The 21223-nt window shown below is 38.6% G+C and overlaps 1 protein-coding gene across 2 annotated transcripts in view; it reads left to right on the forward strand.

The window, feature by feature from the left end:
* rad51ap1 (RAD51 associated protein 1) overlaps window positions 1-18009 on the forward strand; it is a 67013-nt gene extending 49004 nt beyond the window's left edge. For both annotated transcript variants that reach the window (XM_073066341.1, XM_073066342.1), the window contains 3 exons: window positions 9121-9273; window positions 11843-11968; window positions 16855-18009. In XM_073066341.1, coding sequence (XP_072922442.1) covers window positions 9121-9273; window positions 11843-11968; window positions 16855-16982 — 407 coding nt within the window. In that variant the 3' untranslated portion in view covers window positions 16983-18009. The remainder of the gene's footprint in view (window positions 1-9120; window positions 9274-11842; window positions 11969-16854) is intronic.
* Window positions 18010-21223: the final 3214 nt, after the last annotated feature.

A 21223-nucleotide genomic window follows, 5' to 3' on the forward strand; every position in this document is an offset into this window, starting at 1 on the left:
GCCATGTGAAATAATTTTGAGACATTCGAAAAAAGATTGCAATCCTGCAAAAACATGTATAACATATTGGAATATTCAGAGAGAGGTGATGGTCATGATACAGACACACTGGTGTTCATTTTAATGATGAGAAAATGAATTTTGATCTACCGTTACTTAATATGCAAACTCTAAAGTGTTAATATTGTGTACAAAATTATTCTTGTTGCCCTGATCACTTAAACTTTATCAACACTTAAAAAGGGAGGTGGTACATAAGTTGCTGACCATTTTAATTAAATCCAATACATTGGTTCTTGCATTACTAGATACTTTAACCAGTGAACTTTATAGTCATAAACATCGCTAGTATGCCTTTCTGTATTGGTGAATATATTACCAAACAGATGTAGTTGTATTTTTATTTTAGGTTTCAAACAACTGAAAATTGTTTTTGAAAACACATTAAGAGTGTCTGTCAACGTGATATTGTGCTCCAGCATAAATAAGTCTGTCATGACTCAGTGAGAGATGCCTTTACAGACAGAAGCATTCCAACAATGTGTGCTGTAACATAAATAATTGTCTAATATTTACGTTTTAAAATTTATCATAAATATTGGCTCAATTTCAGATGTAGCGTTATTTCTGCCATAAGATAGGCAATCTTCTTTATCAATCCGAGCTACAAATATGTCAGAAATTGTAAAATGGCCAGATTTTGCTTGTTACTGTCTTACAAAGAATTGTCCCAGCAGGAGATTGTGGAGTGAAGTCAGTCCAATCCTCTGTGAAGCTTTGCATGACAGCAAGACCGTCTGCTATGTAAGTTTCACTGTACATGGAGGTGACTCAGAATCAGGTTTAATATCTCTGGCATATGTCATGAAATATGCTATTTTGTACCAGCTGTACATTGCAATACCTAATAAATAAGCTATAAGTTTTTAAAATTACATTAAGAAATACATTACTGTGTAAAAGTCTTAGACATATATAGGGTTGCCAAACAAGTTCTAACAAAGTCAGTCGCAAGCACAGGTGTTGCCATTAGATGCTATACCATCCTTAGAGCGAACAGTTTTTAAATAGTGTCAGTTGCGTGTGCTTGTGCTCAAAGTGCAAGTGATTTTTGATACTGATAGTTGGCGAGAAATAAGCAGTAAGACAATTCAGAACTATTTTGTTCACTGTGGTTTCAAGCATTCAGGCTTGGAAATGCCTGAAAAAGCCTCGAGTGAAAATGAAACAATTTCACTACTTAAACAAGTTAGGAACTACAAGGACTTTGAAGCTATCAACAATCATCTTGAATGTTACAATGAAAATGAAGATTTGAAGGATGCAATCATCAAAAGCATTGTGTAAAGGTAGTTCATTATCTGTTCTAGGTGTCTGTGCTTATTTTGTTCATTGTGTACACTGGATGAGTTCCTCCATCGATAAATATTAGGAACAAATACATTGTTTTATAGTACTGTTGGCCAAACTGTACTCTTCCCGATGTGTTCCAATTAATCAGAATCCACTGTATATAAAAGAGTAAATTAATTAAATAGTGCAAAAAGAGACCAAAACAAAATAGTAAGGCATGGGCTCATTGTCCATTAAGAAATCTGATGGTGGTGGGGAAGAAGCTGTTCTTAAAATTTTGAGTGTGTTTCTTTAGGCTCCTTTACCTCCTGGATGGTAGCAACAAGCATGTCCTGGGGGATGAGGTTTATTAATAACAGATGTCACCTTTTTGAGCCATCGCCTTTTGAAGATAAACTCAGTGCTTGGGAGGCTAGTGCCCAGTTGGAGTTGGCTGAGTCAGAATCAGATTTATTATCACCAGCATGTGACGTGAAATTTGTTAACTTAGCAACAGCAGTTTAATGCAATACATAATAGAGAAGTAAAAAAGCACAAAATAAAATAATAATAAAAAATAAATCAATCAATTACTGTATACGTATATTGAATAGGTTAAAAATCATGCAAAAAACAGAAATACTGTATATTAAAAAAAGTGAGGTAGTGTCCAGGGGTTCAATGTCCATTTAGGAATCGGATGGCAGAGGGGAAGAAGCTGTTCCTGAATCGCTGAGTGTGTGCCTTCAGGCTTCTGTACCTCCTACCTGATGGTAAGAAGCTAGACTGGACTGCCAACACAGATGCCTTGTGCAGGAAGGCACAGAGTCGACTGTACTTCCTAAGAAGTTTGGCGTCATTCAATGTCTGTAGTGAGATGCTGAAGATGTTCTATAGGTCAGTTGTGGAGAGCGCCCTCTTCTTTGTGGTGGCGTGTTGGGGAGGAAGCATTAAGAAGAGGGACGCCTCACGTCTTAATAAGCTGGTAAGGAAGGCGGGCTCTGTCGTGGGCAAAGTACTGGAGAGTTTAACATCGGTAGCTGAGCGAAGGGCGCTGAGTAGGCTACGGTCAATTATGGATAACTCTGAACATCCTCTACATAGCACCATCCAGAGACAGAGAAGCAGTTTCAGCGACAGGTTACTATCGATGCAATGCTCCTCAGACAGGATGAAGAGGTCAATACTCCCCAATGCCATTTGGCTTTACAATTCTACCGCCAGGACTTAAGAACTTTTTAAAAGCTATTATTAATGCTTTTGGAGATAGTGATTTAGATGCATAGCATATTTTTTACTGAGTTAAGTATTGTATGTAATTAGTTTTGCTACAACAAGTGTATGGGACATTGGAAAAAAGTTGAATTTCCCCATGGGGATGAATAAAGTATCTATCTATCTATCTATCTATCTATCTAAAGTGAGAAAAGGGCATGCCATGGGTGCTAGAAATCCTTAATAATGGTTGCTGCTTTTTTGAGACACCGCTCCTTGAAGATGTTTTGGGTACTTTATAGGCTAGTACACAAGACAGAGCCGACTAAATTTACAACCCTCTGCAGCTTCTTTCGGTCCTGTGCAGTAGCCTCACCCCACCCCCCAATACCAGACAGTGATGCAGCCTGTCAGAATGCTCTGCACAGTACATCTATAGAAGTTTTTGAGAGTATCTGTTGACGTACCAAATCTCTTCAAACTCCTGAAGAAGTATAGCTGCTGTCTTGTCTTTTTTATAACTGCATCGATATGTTGGGACCAGGTTAGATCTTCAGAAATCTTGAGACCCAGGAACTTGAAACTGCTCACTCTCTTCACTTCTGATCCATCTATGAGGATTGGTATGTGTTCCTTCATCTTTCCCTTCCCGACATCCACAATCAGCGCTTTCATCTTACTGACATTGAGTGCCGGGTTGTTACTGCTACAGCACTCCACTAGTTGGCATATCTCATTCCTGTATGCCCTCTTGTTAGCAGCTGAGATTCTACCAACAATAGTTGTATCATCAGCAAATTTATAGATGGTATTTGAGCTATGCCTAGCCACATAATCATGGGTATATAGAGAGTAGAGCAGTAGGCTAAACACACACCCCTGAGGTGCACCAATGTTGATCGTCAGTGAGGAGAAGATGTTATCACCAATCGACACATATTGTGGTCTTCTGGTTAGGAAGTCGAGGATCCAATTGCAGAGGGAGGTACAGAGGCCCAGGTTCTGCAACTTCTCAATCAGGATTGTGGGAATTATGGTATTAAATGCTAGTCAATGAACAGCATCCTGACATAGGTGTTTGTGTTGTCCAGGTAGTCAAAGACCATGTGAAGAGCCATTGAGATTGGATTTGCTGTTGACCTATTGTGGCGATAGACAAATTACAGTGGGTCCAGGTCCTTGCTGAGGCAGGAATTCATTCTAGTCATGACCAACCTCTCAAAGCATTTCATCGCTATAAAGTTTGCAATTTTCTGCAGCAGCTTCTGATCCTGTGCTGTGGTCCCTCCATATCAATTATTGATACAACCAGATACATCGGTAGAAATATACGAGAGTTTTGGGTGACACTCCTTTGAAATATAGCTGTTGTCGAGCCTTCTTTGTAATTGAATCAATATGTTGGGCCCAGGATAGATGCTCAGAGATGTTGACATTCAGAAGGTTCAAATTGCTCACCATTTTCACTGCTAATCCCTCAATGAGGACTGGAGTGTGTTCCCTCGACTTCCCCTTCCTGAAGTCCACAGTCAATTCCTTGGTCTTACGTGCAAGGCTGTTGTGGCAACACCACTCAACCTATCTCACTCCTGTATGTTTCCTCGTCACCATCTGAAATTCTGCCAACTATAGTTCTTTCATCAGCAAACTTACAGATGGTGCTTGAGCTGTGCCTAGTCACGCATTTGTGTGTGTAGAGAGAGTAGAGCAGTGGGCTGAGGTACAAATCCTTGGGGTGTGCTAATGTTGATTGCTAGCAAGAAGATGTTATTTACAATCTGCACTGACTGTGCTCTCACGATGAGAAAGTCAAGGATCCAATTGCAAGAAGGAGGTACAGAGGCCCAGGTTTTGGAGCTTGTTAATTAGAACTGAGGGTATGTCTGTGTTGAACGCTGAGCTGTAATCAATAAACAGCAGACTGGTGTATAGTAGATATTGCTATTGTCCAGGTGATCCAAGGCCAAGTGGAGAGCCAGTGAGATTGTATCCACTGTAGACCTATTGTGGAGAGTGGCTTATTCATTCTGGTTTCATGTATTAATATTACACATTTCCTTATCCTGTAACTGAAATGCTTTCTTCTTTTTTGAAGCTAGGTGCTAAGTATTCATTTAGAACCACATTCATGTTATCTGCCTTGACACTCCAGTCACTTTTTGTTTCAAATAATCTCTACCTCTTCCATTATTTTCCTTTTTCTCTTGAGCTATTTATAAATACCAATGGAACTTTCTTGATTTTACTTGCTAATAATTTTTCATTCCTTTTCTTTGACTTTATAATTTTTTTCTTCAATTTCATCCCTGCCTTCCCTCCACTTGTAAAGAGCTTGCGGCATCTAATGGAAGTGTATCTCTTTTGTCCTACACTACATTGACATCCAAAGTGGTGTAGAATTAGAAGTCTGAAACATTTTCTTTGTAGTTATGTATTCAGTCTGACTGTTCAAATATCTTTGAATGACTCCCACTCATCTGACACAGATTAATCTTTAAGAATCTGTCTAATGAAGATTCTTAAAAATGTTAATGAAGTTGAAATCCCCTAATATTATTCTTGAACTTCTTAATATGTTTCTAAATATTTGAACTTCTGTTTCCCTCTGACGTATAGATCTTTTCCTGATTTTCTAATTAGTTCATCTTTCTAGCATCTGTTCACATATCTTTGTTACCTTGACCAAAGCATGTCATCGGAAGGCACTGCTAGCCTTCTGTTCTTTGAGCTGTGTTTCATTAATGGTACAATATCATAATTCCACATATCTATCTGTACCTGATCTGGCAGGCTTTATTTTCTAGATTTGCAGCAATAAAATATATATTAAGGATAATTTGTTGCTTTTTTCCCAACCTATTCAGCTACTTCCCAAATAGCTGGCTTCAAGATACTAAGTAATACGTATACCTTTAGAAGTAAAGAGTAGGTACTTTGATGTGACAGATGGTGAGAAGTGATGCTCCAAAAGGATCACTGAATATTATATTAAGGATTTTAAAGTTGAAAGACAAAAACAAAGATTTGCCAAGTATGGTTGATGTACAGAATTCTAAGATTGATTCCCATCTATTTTCAATTCTGCGAATATTTTTTACAACTTTCTTGGATGAATCACTGGAAAGAAATCCCCATCCCCATACAAGTGTTGACATTACCCTACAAAACTCAGAGCAGCCTCAAGACTGCTGCACATTCTGCCTTCTACTTCTGATATTTTCCCAGTGCCAATGGAACTTTCTTGATTTTACTTTACTTTGATGTTGGGGAACAGTCTGCATCAGCTTGGACCTGATACAAAAGCTCTCCATGGATTTCACCAGGGGATACAGTTGTTGGGCAAACAGTCGCAAAAGATTGATTACAAGAATTAGCTTTAACTTTTTTGAGTGTTTTTAATTAGATTAACATTTTAAATACCTTTTGACAATTCAGGATAGTTTGAGTGGTTTTTCATGTTTTTTATTAATGTTTCTGAATGTCTGAAAACAGTTTAAAAATAGTAAGCTTGTGGGTAGCAGGATCAAAGAGAATTCCAAGGCAATTTATATATACAGTACATAAAAATAGGATAACTAAGGAGAGAGTGGATCCACCCAAGGATTAAGGAGGGAATTTGTGCTTGGAATCAGAGCAGGTAATGAGGTGCAAAATGAGTAGTTTACATTGGTATTTACTGAAGAGAAGGATTTGGAGGAAAGAGAAAACTGGGTGGGACATGCTAATGTGCTGGGAGATTTTGAGATTGAGGTGGTAGTGAAGGACCTTCTGAGAAGCATTAAAGTGAATATTTTCCCAAGACCTGACAGCGTTTATCCAAGAATATTGGAAAGAAGCAAGTGAGTAGATTACTGAAGCTTTATCAGATATCTTTGTGTCCTCACTAGCAACAAGTGAGGTTCTGGAGAAGTGGAGAGTAGAAAATGTTGTGCGTTTGTTCAAGAAGGGAAATAGTGACAGTCGAGATTGAGCCTCACAATGGTGATAGAAGCTGCTGGAGAAGATACCAAGGGATAAGATTTATGCGTATTTGGAAAAGCAAGGCCTGATTAGGGAAAGTGAGCATGACTTTGTGCAGGGTAGGTCATGCCTTACAAACTTGATTGAGTTATTTTAAGGAGGTAACAAAGATACTTGGTGAACTTGAGGCTGTGGACTTTAGTGAGGCATTTGGTGGGTGATTCAGAAGGCTCCGACTAAGTTATGAGTTTAAATTCAGAAGTGGCTTACCCACAGAAGACAGAGTAGGGGTGGAAGTTGCTCTGAATGGGCATCCAAGACAAGTGGCATTCTGTAAGATCAGTGCTGAGACCTCTGTTGTTTGGAAATATATGTATGATTTGGATGAAAATGTAGATGGGTGGATTAGGAAGTTTGTAGGTAACACCAGGATTGGTGGAGTTGTGGATATTGTAAAAGACTAACAAATAATACAGCGGGATATACATCAGTTCCAAATATGGGTAGGAAAGTGGCAGATGGAGTTTAATTCAGGCTGGTATCGCACTTCGGGAGGTCAAATAAAGGGGAATATATACAGTTCGTGGTTTGCTCTTAAAAGCCTTGAGGTGCAAAGGGATCTTGAGGTCCAGATCCCTGAAAATGGCTTTGCAAGGACGTCATGTTGCAGCTATGTAAAATTTTAATCAGACTGCACTTGGAATATTATGTACAGTTCTGGTCACCCTTTTGTAGGGAGGATGTGGAGACTGGAAATGGTGCAGAATAGTTTACCAGGATGCTGCCTGGATTCAGCTACCAGGAAAGGTTGGACAAACTTGAGGTTGCTCTTACAAGAGTGTGAGAGGCTGGGGTGGGGGGAGGTGACCTATTAGCGGTTTTTAAAAGCATGAGAAGCATAGATAAGGTAGCTTCTTTCCCCTAAGGTAGAAATGTCAAACACCAGAGGACTTGCTTTTAAAGTTAGAGGGGGAGAAGTTTTTTTACACCATGAATGGTAAGGATCAGGAATGGGATACCACGGGTGGTTGTAGAAGCAGGCAGTTTGGTGGAGTTTAGACAGGCAAGTGACAATGAAGGGAATGAAAGGATATGGAGGACACATGGGAGGAAGAGATCTTGTAAAAAATGCCATCAAGATTGGCAGAACATGGTGAGCACTAGATAGGCCATTCAATGACCTCTCACTGGAAGATAGGCCATTGAATGTACTCTCCAGTACTGTACTGTTCTATGTTAACATGCTGTCAAAGATTTTTTTAAACTGGTTTTGGTTGAGGTATGTTTTGGTACTGACCATAATGACATTTACTATGCATGAATCCCTGACCACAAATTCTGGGCCATTGTTCTTTATACCTCATTAGATAATTACTTATAAACTCTAATATTTTATCATAGTTGAGATCAATCCAGCTGCCTTTCAGTGTAGATTACTGCATTGATGTACTTTAAGTTTTTTTGCCAGATAATCCATGTCAATAAAGATTGTATAGCAGAACTATTGCAAATTTTGTAGTCCAGATTTTAGGGCCTTAAGATAAGATAGGATATAGCCACAGAAGAATAAATTAAATCACAGAGCACATCAGGCCAATATGAAGGGTCTCAGCCTGAAACGTCGACTGTTTACTCTTTTCCATAGGTGCTGCCTGGCCTCCTGAGTTCCTCCAGCATTTTGTGTCTGTTGCTTGGATTTCTAGCATCTGCAGATTTTCTCTTGTTTTTTGATGACATTTTCTCTCATCTCATTTTATCTCATATATTTTAACTAAGTTATCAAGTGCTGATCAGTCCTTAAATCATGGCAATTAAAGCTTGAATTAAATTCACTTTTCTAGCTTCCAGGATGCTCTGGGAATTAATAATAAATATTTTGAGTAAAGGAACTCAGAAAAGTCCAAGAGCACAGATGTTCAAAAGCAAGATTTGCAATACAAGAAGTTATAAAAAGTGGAGTAAAGCTGCTCAAAATATTCAAAAGATCTGCAAAACTTTTAGATATTAAGATAATCACAAATATGGGGTTAGTGCAGGAAAGAGGAACCAAGGTCAACAAAGAAATGATCTTATTAAGACCATAAGACATAGGAACATAATTAGGCCCATCGAGTCTGCTCCACCATTCAATCATGGCTGATGCTTTTTTTCTATCTCCTCTTCAACCCAGTTCCCAGCCATCTCCCCATAACCTTTGATACCATGTCCAATCTAGAACCTATCAATCTCTGCCTTAAATACACCCAAGGACCTGGCCTCCACAGCTGCCTGTGGCAATAAATTCCACAAATTCACCACCCTTTGGCTAAAGAAATTTCTCCATAAGTGGCAGATTGTGTGGGAATGGCCAAATGTCCTTGCCATGCTTCAGTTTCCTACATTACAATGGAACAAATTAGGGGAGAATATCTTTTGCACAAAGGTATTGGGCAAAGTATAATATCGCATGATGAAGCATAGTTAATCTATACTTAAGACTGCACCTTTAAAAAAGTGGTAAAGTCATTGGTGAAGAATTTGAATAAGGACAAATCAAAAAAATTGAAGATGATTTTGCCTATTCATTCTGATGTTCCATATCGTTCTGAGCTTACTATATTATTTGTGTTGCAGCTGAAGAATCAGAAAGCAATGGAAGTAACACAGATACGGATGAGGAATTTACTTTCAAAAATACATCAAATAAAAACAAGAAACAAAATACAATCAAAGTACAAACAAAGACAAAAGAGAAAAAATGTGTCAAATCAAACAGCAAAGATACAGGTAGATTCCACTAATCATTACAAATGAATGTGTTTAATCATGCTTTCTGTATTATAATCCCATGTTAAAGTTATGGATTAAGACAAACGAGTTAACTGTAGAATGATTGTGGAATGCAAATATATTAGCATAGTTAAGAGGTTGTAGAATGACTTTCATAGATATCTGGAGACTCTCCAGTTATTTTAAGTTCTTTGCACTGCAACAATGTTTTAGGAAAATGTTTACAGTGTTAATAGATTTTCCTATTGTTATTTTGTCATCTGAATGATTACATGATTTTCTTTCAATTGAATCTGATTTCAGAGGTGGGCAAGTTGTTGGAGAAGATCCTGAGAGGCAGGATTTATGAGCATTTGAAGAGATATAATCTGATTAGGAATAGTCAGCATGGTTTTGTCAAGGGCAGGCCGTGCCTTACGAGCCCGATTGAATTCTTCGAGGATGTAACAAAATACTTTGATGAAGGTAGAGCAGTGGATGTAGTGTATATGGATTTCAGTAAGGCATTTGATAAGGTTCCCCATGCAAGGCTCCTTCAGAAAGTAAGGAGGCAAGACCTCCAAGGAGACCTTGCTTTGTGGACCCAGAATTGGCTTGCCAACAGAAGACAAAGGGTGGTTGTAGATGGTTCGTATTCTGCATGGAGGTCATTGACCAGTGGTGTTCCATGGGGATTTGTTCTGGGACCCCTCCTCTTTGTGATTTTTATAAATGACCTGGATGAAGAAGTAGAAGGGTGGGTTAATAAGTTCGCTGATGATACAAAGGTTGGGGGTGTTGTGGATAGTCTGGAGGATTGTCAGAGGTTACAGTGGATACCTATCAATAGGATGCAGAACTGGGCTGAGGGGTGGGAGATGGACTTCAACCCAGATAAATGTGAAGTGGTTCATTTTGGTAGCTCAAATATAGAGGCAGAATATAATATTAATGGTAAGATTCTTCGCAGAGTGGAGGATCTGAGAGATCTTGGAGTCTGTGTCCATAGGACACTCAAAGCTGCTGCGCAGGTTGACAGTGTTGTTATGAAGGTGTATGGTGTGTTGACATTCATCAACCTTGGTCAGACCCCACTTGGAGTACTGTGTTCAGTTCTGGTCACCTCACTACAGGATGGATGTGGATAGTATAGAGAGAGTGCAGAGAAGATTTACAAGGATGTTGCCTGGATTGGAGGGCACACCTTATGAGAATAGGTTGAGTAAATTGGCCTTTTCTCCTTGGAGCGACGGAGGATGAGAGGTGACCTGAAAGAGGTGTATAAGCTGATGAGGAGCATTGATTGTGTAGATAGCCAGAGACTTTTTCCCAGGGCTGAAATGGCTAACACAAGGGTTTTTAGGTGCTTGGAAATATGTACTGAGGGGATGTCAGGGGTAAGTTTTTCACACAGAGAGTGACGGGTGTGTGGAATGCAATGCCGGCAGTGGTGGTGGAAGCGGATACAACAGGGTCTTTTAAGAGCTTCTTAGATAGGTACATGGAGCTTAGAAAAATAGAGGGCTATGCGCTCGGGAAATTCTAGGCAGTTTCTAGAGTAGGTTACATGGGTCAACATTGCATTGTGGGCCAAAGAGCCTGTAATGTGCTGTAAATTTCTATGTTCTATGAAGCAATTTAATTTTCCACTAATTTGCTTTGGATATACTGTAAACATATTTAAGTATCTATCAAATGCGAGAGCGCTTATTACATAGAGAACAAATTGGAATAAAAATAAAGATACTCAAATAAAGATTAGTTTTATATATTGCATGTACATTGAAACATCAAAACATACAGTAAAATGCATTCAACACATACAAAATACTGGAGGAACCAAAAGGTCAGCTGTACTCTTTTCCATAGATGCTGCTGGTCTGCTGAGTCCCTCCGGCATTTTGTGTCTGTTGCTCGGATTTCCAGCATCTGCAGATATTTTCTCGTTTGTGAGTAAAGTGCATTGTTTGCAACCAACAGAGTCTGAAATGGGCTGGGGACAGCCCACAGGTATCACCACAGTTCCAGCACCAACATAGTGTGTCCACAAGTTACTAACCTTAACCCTAACCATATGTCATTTCTGGAGCACCCTGAGTCAACCCACATGGTCATTGGGAGAACAAACAACTCCTTACAGACAGCGATGGGAAGTGAACCCTAATCTTAAAGCTGGCACTGTAAAGCATTACACTAGCCTCTACACTACTGTGCTACTCCATAATTGCATTGCATTGTAAAGTAATATTAATCAACAGGGAATTTTGTTTTGCCGCTGCACCTTCTGGTGGCTTGTGTTGGAAAAGCATAAACAATGACTTAGAAGCATATTCCCTTATGTGATTTCTTGGGAACTGTATAACTGCAAAGATTCATATTGTCAGTCTTCCCAATTAGGCACCACAGGGCTCCAAAATGGTACCTCACAAACCAGTTCAATTCAGGTTTATTTTTGATGCTTTTTTATACAACAAATTTAGTCATGCCATTATGAACCTTGCACTACCTCACAATGCAATAAAGTACTCGAGTGTATCTTCAATGTGCTGATAATAATATGTATATAATCAATTTTGTTCCCCTACAGCTCTGGTTCCTGAAAAAAGCAAACCATCAATGTTGACAGAAATATCATTTTCTCCAACATCCCCTATAGCATCACAAGCATCAAGTCCTTCAACTGGACTAAGAAAGCCAAAATGGACTCCACCAGGTAGCCAATGTTATTCCTTTGTTTAAGAAGAGCAATAGGGATAATTCAGTAAATTATTGGCCATTGAGCCTCACATCAATGATTGGGAAGCTGTTGGAAAAGGTTCTTAATGATAGGATATACTCATGTTTGGAAAAGCATGGACTTATTCACGATAGTCAGCTTAGCTTTGTGTAGGACAGATCATGTCTTACAAACTTGATTGGGCTTTTTGTGGGCTGATGAAGATGATTGATGATTTTGGGGTAGCAGTTGTTGACATGGACTTCAGCAATGTATTTGACAAGGTTTGTCTTGGTAAACTGGTCCAGAAAACTAAGATGCATGGGACTCATGCTGTCTTGGTATTGGATTGTTGTTATATTGAGGTGGAGAGGTGTTATTCTGACTGTGACCAGTGGTATCTTGCAGCATTCTGTGCTGGGCCCTCTTTTATTTGTGGCATATGTAAATAACTTGGATGAAAAGGTAGATGGCTGATTAGAAAGTTGGCACATGACACAAATATTGATGGAGTTGTGGATTGTGAGTTGGTGCTTGAAAAGCTGAAGGGTCTGAAAGTGATAAGTTACCTGGGCTTGATGGACTACAACCCAAGGTTCTAAAAGGGGTAGCTGAAGAGATTGTGGGGGCATTAGTAATGATCTGTCAAGAATCAATCGATTCTGGCATGGTTCCGGAAAACTGGAAAATTGCAAATCTCACTCCACTCTTCAAAAAGGGAAAGAGGCAGAAGAAAGGAAATTATAGGCCAACTAGCCTGACAGTCAGTGGATCTGTGTACTTGGTTTTTCAGAAGGCCTTTGACAAGGTGCCGCACATAAGCTTTCTAAACAAAATAAGAGCCCAGGGTGTTACAGGAAAGATATTAGCATGGATAGAGCATTGGCTGATTAGCAGCAGGCAAAGAGTGGGAATAAAAGGATCCTTTTTGGATTGGCTGCCGGTGACTAGTGATGTTCCCCTGGAATCTGTGTTGCGATCGCTTCTTTTTTACATTGTATGTCAACAATTTGGATGATGAAATTGATAGCTTTGTGGCCACGTTTGCGGACGATAGAGATAGGTGGAGGTGCAGGTGGTGTTGAGGAAGCAGAGTAGGAAAATGGGCAAAGAGGTGGCAGATGGAGTACAGTGTCGGGAAGTGTATGGTCATATTCTTTGGTAGAAGGAGTAAAATCATGGACTATTTTCTAAATAGGGAGAAAATTCAAGAATCCAAAGTGCAAAAGGATTTGGCAGTACTCGTACGGGATTCCCTAAAAGTTAATTTGCAGGTTGAATTGGTGGTGAGGAAGGCGAATGAAATGTTAGCATTCATTTCAAGAAGACCAGAATATAAAAGCAAAGATGCAGTGCTGAGGCTGTATAAGACACTAGTGAAACCTCACTTGGAGTATTGTGAGCAGTTTTGGCCCCTTATTTAAGAAAGGCTGTACTGGCATTGGAGAGGGTTCAGAGGAGTTTCATGAGTATGATTCTGGGAATTAAGTGGTATCATATGAGCTGTGATTAAAGGCTCTGATTCTGAACTTGATGGAATTTAGGGGGAGAACTCATTGAAAACTATCGGATGTTGAAAGGCCTAGATAGGGTAGATGTGAAGAGGATGTTTCCTCTGGTGGGAGAATCTAGGACCAGAGTGCACAGCCTCAGAATAGAAGAACGTCCATTTAGAACAGAGATGAGGGGATTTCTTTAGCCAGAGGGTGGTGAATCTGTGGAATTCATTGCCACAGGCTGCTGTGGCGGCCTGGTCACTGGGTGCATTTAAGGTGGAGTTTGATAGGTTCTTGATTAGTCAGGGTGTGAAAGGTTATGGGGGAAGGCAGGGGATTGGGGTTGAGAGGGAAATGGATCAGTCATAATGAAATGTTGGAGCAGACTAGATGGGCTGAATGGCCTGGTTCTGCTCCTTTGTCTTAAGGTTTTATGGTCTCAACAATTCTGATTATCTTGTAAAGAAAATAAATTTGCTTAGACTGCTAACATTTGAAAATTGATTTTCAACTGAGCAAAAGACCATGATAGCTGAATTTAGAATAAATATGTAGATTTATCGTCCATTTGGAAACAAAATTGTTAGATGGAAAATGACTTAATTCCAAAATTAAGTAGCTTTTGTACATTAGTAATCAATTTATATAAAAACATTCAAATAACAAAGCATGCATTGTGGTTTATGTGTGAATCAGTGAGCTTATCTTGCAAGGAGTAGAGATGTTAAATTTGAACCTTAAGGTGACCTCAAATGAGATTAAGAAAAGGAAGATATCCAGTTATCCAAAAAAGCTAGCTTGGATAGGTAGCCAACACTGAAATATTAGCTATGGTTGCCAGATGTCACAATTTTTTGAGTACTGGCTATAATGATTAGGGTTGAGTCAGTGTAGAATCCATTACCGAAAATGGAAGAATTTCAATCAACCAACCTACTTCTCTTCCTAGCCGCACAAGAAATTTCAAGAAATGTTTTACCTTGTCTGGCTATCATCCACAACATTCTTGATTTAGCCTGGGAGGAAACTGCTTAGTAAATTTAGGTCAGTTAAAATAATCTCAAGCTAGCTGTTGGCACGTAGGATGATCTGGGCTATTGTAACTTTCCACTAATCCACAACTAAAACTGTTCCCCCAGGACTGAACTTCCAGGTGATGTTGGGGTACTGGGTAATTTGATTAGAAAAACATAGATTATTAATTCACCTTGTTGAACATGCTCCACTTGTTCTAATGTTGTTTTGAGTAAAGCATTTCCTTCTGTTTGGGAAGGCAATGTTTTATCACTGGAGTTTCAACACATTAGGAGTAGCTGGGAGGCAAAAGTTGCAAAGTTGTTACACTATAATTGTTGGGTGGGTTTAATTACTCTGACAACATTATATATTCCATTTCCTTTGACATCATGGAACAGTAACAGTAAAAGCTGAGGTCATTTGATGTTTTGAGTCCATGCCAGCTTTCTTTATAGAGCAATGTAGCTGGTCCCACTCCCTTGCCCTTTCCTTGTAGTCTGCAACTATTTTTTCATAGACTCATCTCCCCTTGGAAAGCTTCAGCTGAGTGTGCATGTTAGATGGTGCATACTGCAAAAGAACTCTCTCTCAGTTCATCTCAAGTGTGTTTTGCCAGTTGATTTAATTTTTTGTCATTTTGTTACAGACCTTCCCCTGTCTAGATTCTTCATTGCACAGAACACCTCTACCATATCTTCTCATAACTTTCTCTCCTGTTAGGAGTGGATCTGGTAGGGTTGCTTGTCTCCTAGCACCAGAGACAGAGTTCAGTACTGACCTCTGTGTGACATTTGCACATCCTCTCTGTGAATGCATGCGTTTCTTCTGCTTTCCTCCCACATTACAAAGCGTTGCGGATTGCTGGGTTAATCAACCACTGTAAATTGTAGTGGAATCTGAGGGAAGATGACGAGAATGTGGGGACAAAAACATCTGGGATTAATATAGGGTTAGTGCAAATGGTCATCATAGACCCATCAGGCTAAAGGACCTGTTTCAATGCTATCCGACTCAATGAACGTAATCACAGCTTTTACAAAGTGTACAGTAAAATGTTCCATAACGCTGGACCATTTTCATTGATCTCTGCACCTTCTTCAATGTCTTTATATCTATCCCAAAGTGAGGTAATCAAAATGGATACACTACCCCAGCTTTGGTTGAATCAGTGTTTCATAAAGATTCATCATAACTTATTATTATTGTACTCTGTACTACTATTTACAAAGTCCTAGATTCTGTATGTTTTTAAATTACTTTCTCTTTGTAACTAGTTTTACAAATATATAGCGTAAAATGTTATATTTCTCTTCAAACATGTAAAGTGGCAATTTGGCCTATTGCATCTATGCCAGTTCTCAGAGCAATCCTATCCATGTCATTTCACTGTAATCTGTTCTCTTACACACCCAATTCCGACTCCCCTGCTGTACCCTCCACCAGGAGCATCTTACAGTAGCCAATTATTCTAACAACCTTTGGGATGTGTGAAGGAACCAGAGCACCTCGGGTAATCCCATGCATTCAAAGGAAAGATGAGCAAACACCACACATATACTGTATAATAGATAGATTCAAATGTGGGGCTGGAGCTGTGAGAGAGCTGTATTACGTGCAGTGCCATTGTTCCACCCATTCACACTGTGTGTAGGTATATTTTTATATTGACAGATATATATTCAAAGTAAATATGCAATGTTGAAGAAATTTCTAAAATCAAGAGATGTAAAAAGTAATCCTTTGGAAAAAAAACCTAGTGTCTCCATAGTAACACACTTGTTTCTAGTGTCTCCATATTATACTGTTCTTTCCTGGAACCTTGTTAATTATAGGACCTAATTACTTCCAGAAGGTACTAGCTAACAATTTTTAATTTTTATAAAAACTCCTCAGATATTTTCCAGGAGTTTTGAGGGAGGGGAATGATGAGGTCATTTGCAGAGGGTTGACTCAAGTGTATCAGAACGGTTGAATGGAAGTTGATGGCCACACATATATATCAGGCAAAATCACCTGTTATATTTCAGTCTGAGACTCCTTCCTCCAGTAGCTTTGAAAACGATTTAGTAAATGTTAGAACTATTTTATTTGCATTGAATTAGCTGAGTACATGCCCCTCAGCAGCTGTGTTTTAAACTCCTTTTGATATGGCTGAGTTAGAACAGCCACCACCATAAGGTGCTTACAATTATACACACAATTCTTCAAGTTTGTCACTATAGCAACAATGTAAAGTAAATGGAACTTAGGTCAAAATTATATCAAAGGATTTTTTACACATCTCAAGAACATAAATAATCTTATTAACTGAAATTATAGCTTTTATTTCTACATATCTGTAAGTCAAAACATTTTCATCTGGTTTTTCAGCCTCAAAAGAAAACAGCAATGCACCACTGGACAGAGTTTTTGTCAAAAGCCCGAGTCAAGGCCTTCGATTGGGCCTTTCTCGATTTGCCAAAGTCAAACCTTTACACCCCTCTGCGGACAATAATTGAAGATGGTTTTAAATTATTATAAGTAAGAAATTTAATCTGTTGCTGTAATAGCAACATTTTTTTTTAGCCTTTATCGTCATAAGCCTGTTTTACCAAGTTACTGTATTTATCTGTATAATTCTTTTGGAACTTTTTCACAGTTTTCCTTATGATAGGGATTGGAGGAAATAATCTTGATTACAGATTGTATTGATAATGTTGAGATTGAGATTGCACCCATTGTGTTTCAAAATTGGAACTTTCAGACATTGACAAATTGAGTACATTTTTAAGCATTCCAAGACCTGAATAGATTGGACCTGCTGTCTTTTCATCAATACTGAGTCCAGACTCTGCAGAAAATACACACTGTATTTGCTGCACAGCCTATACACTTATTCATATGATCTTGTTTAAAACCCACTCCAAAGGGAAATTCTTTTGGGATTAAATCCTATAAATTAGGTCTGCATAGGTTTAATCTGGACACAATTGATGCAAGACCACATCAAAAAAATACCAGCTTTTCCATGATGCCCTTAATTAAAGAGATCATATGATTGTATATTATGCTATGTTGTTAGAGGCTTTTCTTATAACATGGATTGAAGGATGATTTCTTCTGTCTGGTCAGCATAATGAAATTCCAAACATGCTTTTTCTAGGCAGACTTACAACATCTGTTTTGCAGGCAGAAAATCTGCTATCACCAGACCAGTCTACACAATGACAACTTGGACTTGCTCTTGGAAAGTTTTTCCAAGTGATTTATCAAAGCATGAAAACGGCTCTGATACAAAGCTTGTCAGGACAATATTTAGGAATTGTAATGTTTAGAGACTAAAAACTGTTAATGCTTAATAATTAGACAATTGTCCATTTGTTTATATGAAGAAAATATGATTTATTAAAATTGAACTCTCTTAATTTCTGGGTACAACTGTCCTTCTTAATCATGTTATTTTTTGGTCTCCACCTAAGAGAGTTTCAAGTTTACAACTAAAAGAACTATTTTTAAAAAATAAAAATAAACTTATCTTTGTAACAATTGTGAAATGAATTGTATTTTAAACTGCTGCATTAATAATGACATATCGTTCAATAGCTCTTTGCAACAAATGGATAACATTTAAATTATACTGGTAAGCAAAATTGCTAATTTATGCTTGGCAAGGATCAATATAAAACAAATGTGATTGTTGAGCTGACAACTTGTTCTTCATGCTGGGTTTTGGAAATTTATTGACCAGTATATAACAAGGTGGAGAACAGAAATATGAATTTGTTTCTTAACTTAGTTTTCCCAGATACAAAGCATGATTAATACTTTGACATATTTAATAAGCAGAACAGATTTTCTGTTTTTAAAGAGTTGAAACATTTACTTAAAATACTTCTTCCAAAATTAAGCATAGCCATGGTTATGAGTAGCCACAGGAACAGGTATGATTATTAGAAGCAGCAAGTGTTTGACAAATATTTGCAATATCTTTCCTAATATGACTTCCAGCCTTGTCAAAGAAAGATTTTAAATCCATTTACCCAATGGAAACCAGTTGAAATTGGAGTCAAAATTACTCCACTGCCATTTATAGATTGCTTTGTTTCATATCTGAATTTCCTGCCTCATTCAGTTCGTGTCTTTGTCAATACGTGTAAAGATTTTTTTTAACACACTGTATAGAGGAGGTCATTCATTCAAAGTCATTGAAGCTGAAATAATTGGTGAGCCCACAGCAGTACCCAATGTTTATGGAGCCAACTAGGACTCTGGATCCCACAAAGATTAATAGAGGTACTGTAACTCATTGCTCCAAATCTGTATATGGTAGATTCCGGTTGGTTGGGCCATCAGTTTATCAGACCAGCCGCATATTTATGATAACTCGTAAAGAACAAAAATTAATCAAGATAAAAGCCAAGATTCCCTTTGTTTATTTGGCTCACTATGCCACTTAATTGAGGCAGGAACTGACATCAGTCACGTGCACTTGTGTAACTGTTAGATACTACACTATGCATAGAGCAAAGAGTTTTTAAATAGCATCAGTTGTGTGTGTTTGTGTTTAGAAAGATTTTTGTCACTGATACTTGGTGACAAATAAGCAGGAAGACAATTCTGAACTGCTTTGCTCAATGCAGTTTCAAGCATTCAGTCTTGGAGTTGCCAGAAACAGTCAAGAATGAAATGGAAACAATTTCACTACTTCAACAAGTTAGGAACTATGAAGAATTTGATGGTATTGACAATCATCTTGAATGTTACAAAGAAAATGAAGATTTGGAGGATGCAGTCATTGAAAGCATTTTATGAAGGCAGCCCATTATCTATCCTAGGTGTCTCACTGATTTTGTTCATTTGTCAATCAAATCTTGATGAATTCCTGCAACAGGAACGGTAACTAATACACAGTTTTATAGTGTTGTAGTATTGGTAATGTTTTAATTTGCTCTGTTTCTGATTTGTGCCAATCCTGACTGAGAAGTTACAGAACCTGGACCTCTGTACCTCCCTCTGCAATTGGAATCTTGGCTTCCTAACCAGAAGACCACAATCTGTGCGAATTGGTGATAACATCTCCTCCTCACTGGCGATCAACACTGGTGCACCTTGGGGTGTGTGCTTAGCCCACTGCTCTGCTCTCTCTATACCCATGTCTGTGTGGCTAGCTATAGATCAAATACCGTCTATAATTTTGCTGATGATACAACCATTGCTGGTAGAATCCCAGATGGTGGTGGGAAGGTGTACAGGAGCAAGATATGCCAACTAGTGGAGTGGTGTCACAGCAACAGCCTTGCACTCGACATTGTAAGATGAAAGAGCTGATTGTGGAGTTCAGGAAGGGTAAGATGAAGGAACACATACCAATGCTCATAGAGGGATCAGAAGTGGAGAGAGAAAACAGTTTCAAGTTCCAGGGTATCAAGATCTCTGAGGACCTAATCTGGTCCCAAAATACCAATGCAATTACAAAGGAATGACAGCAGCAATATTTCATTAGGAGTTTGAAGAGATTTGGTATGTCAACAAATACACTCAAAAACTTCTATAGATGTACCGTGGAGAGCATTCTGACAGGTTGCATCACTGTCTGGAATGGAGCGGTGGGGGTTGGGGGGGCACTGCACAGGACTGAAAGAAGCTGTAGAGAGTTGTAAACTTAGTCCATAAGACCATAAGATTTCAGAGCAGAAGTAGGTCATTCAGCCCATCAAGTCTGCTCCGCCATTCAATCATGGGCTGATCCAATTCTTCCAGTCATCCCCACTCCCCTGCCTTCTTCCCATACCCTTTGATGCCCTGGATTATCAAGAACATATCTATCTCTGCCTTAAATGCACCCAATGACTTGGCCTCCACAGCCGCTCACGGCAACAAATTCCACAGATTTACCACCCTCTGACTAAAGTAATTTCTCCGCATCTCTGTTCTAAAGTCGTGCCCTCTTGTCCTAGACTCCCCTGCCAAGAGAAATAACTTTGCCATATCAAATCTGTTCAGGCCTTTTAACATTTAACACTTGGAATGTTTAGTCGGCTCCATCTTGGGTACTAGCCTACAAAGTACCCAGGGCATCTTCAAGGAACGGTGTCTCAGAAAGTCAGCATCCATTATTAAGGACCTCCAGCACCCAGGGAATGCTCTTTTCTCACTGTTACCATTAGGCAGGAGGTACAGAAGCCTGAAGGCACACACTCAGTGATTCAGGAACAGCTTCTTCCCCTCTGCCATTCGATTCCTAAATGGACATAGAACCCTTGAACACTACCTCTCTGTTTAAATATATATTATTTATATTTTTGTGCGATTTTTAATCTATTCAATATACATATACTGTAATTGATTTATTTATTTGTTTTTTTATGTTATGTATTGCAATGAACTGCTGCTGCTAAGTTAACAAATTTCACAACACATACTGGTGATAATAAACCTGACTCTGATTCTGTATTTCATTTAAGTACATAATTTTTTTACTCAGTTAATTGGTATTTTGTCTTTTTTATACCTTTGTAACTATTTCCATGAAACTTCAGCTATTTGGGGCAGCTGCTTAATCAGATCAAAATGTACCGGTTCCATTGTGTCCCAATTAACCAGAATCCACTGTATATATAGTCTCTTTGAAAATTTATGAATTGCCAACAGCAGCATGTTCATCATCCAATACTCGTGATTGAAGGTGGTCTTGGATTCTCTAAAAATCATTTCAGCTGGGTAACTCATCCGATGTGTTTAAAAGAGTTGCAGCAGTTGA

Source organism: Hemitrygon akajei, chromosome 14 (assembly GCF_048418815.1).
Source record: "Hemitrygon akajei chromosome 14, sHemAka1.3, whole genome shotgun sequence".
Taxonomy (NCBI): Eukaryota; Metazoa; Chordata; class Chondrichthyes; order Myliobatiformes; family Dasyatidae; genus Hemitrygon; species Hemitrygon akajei.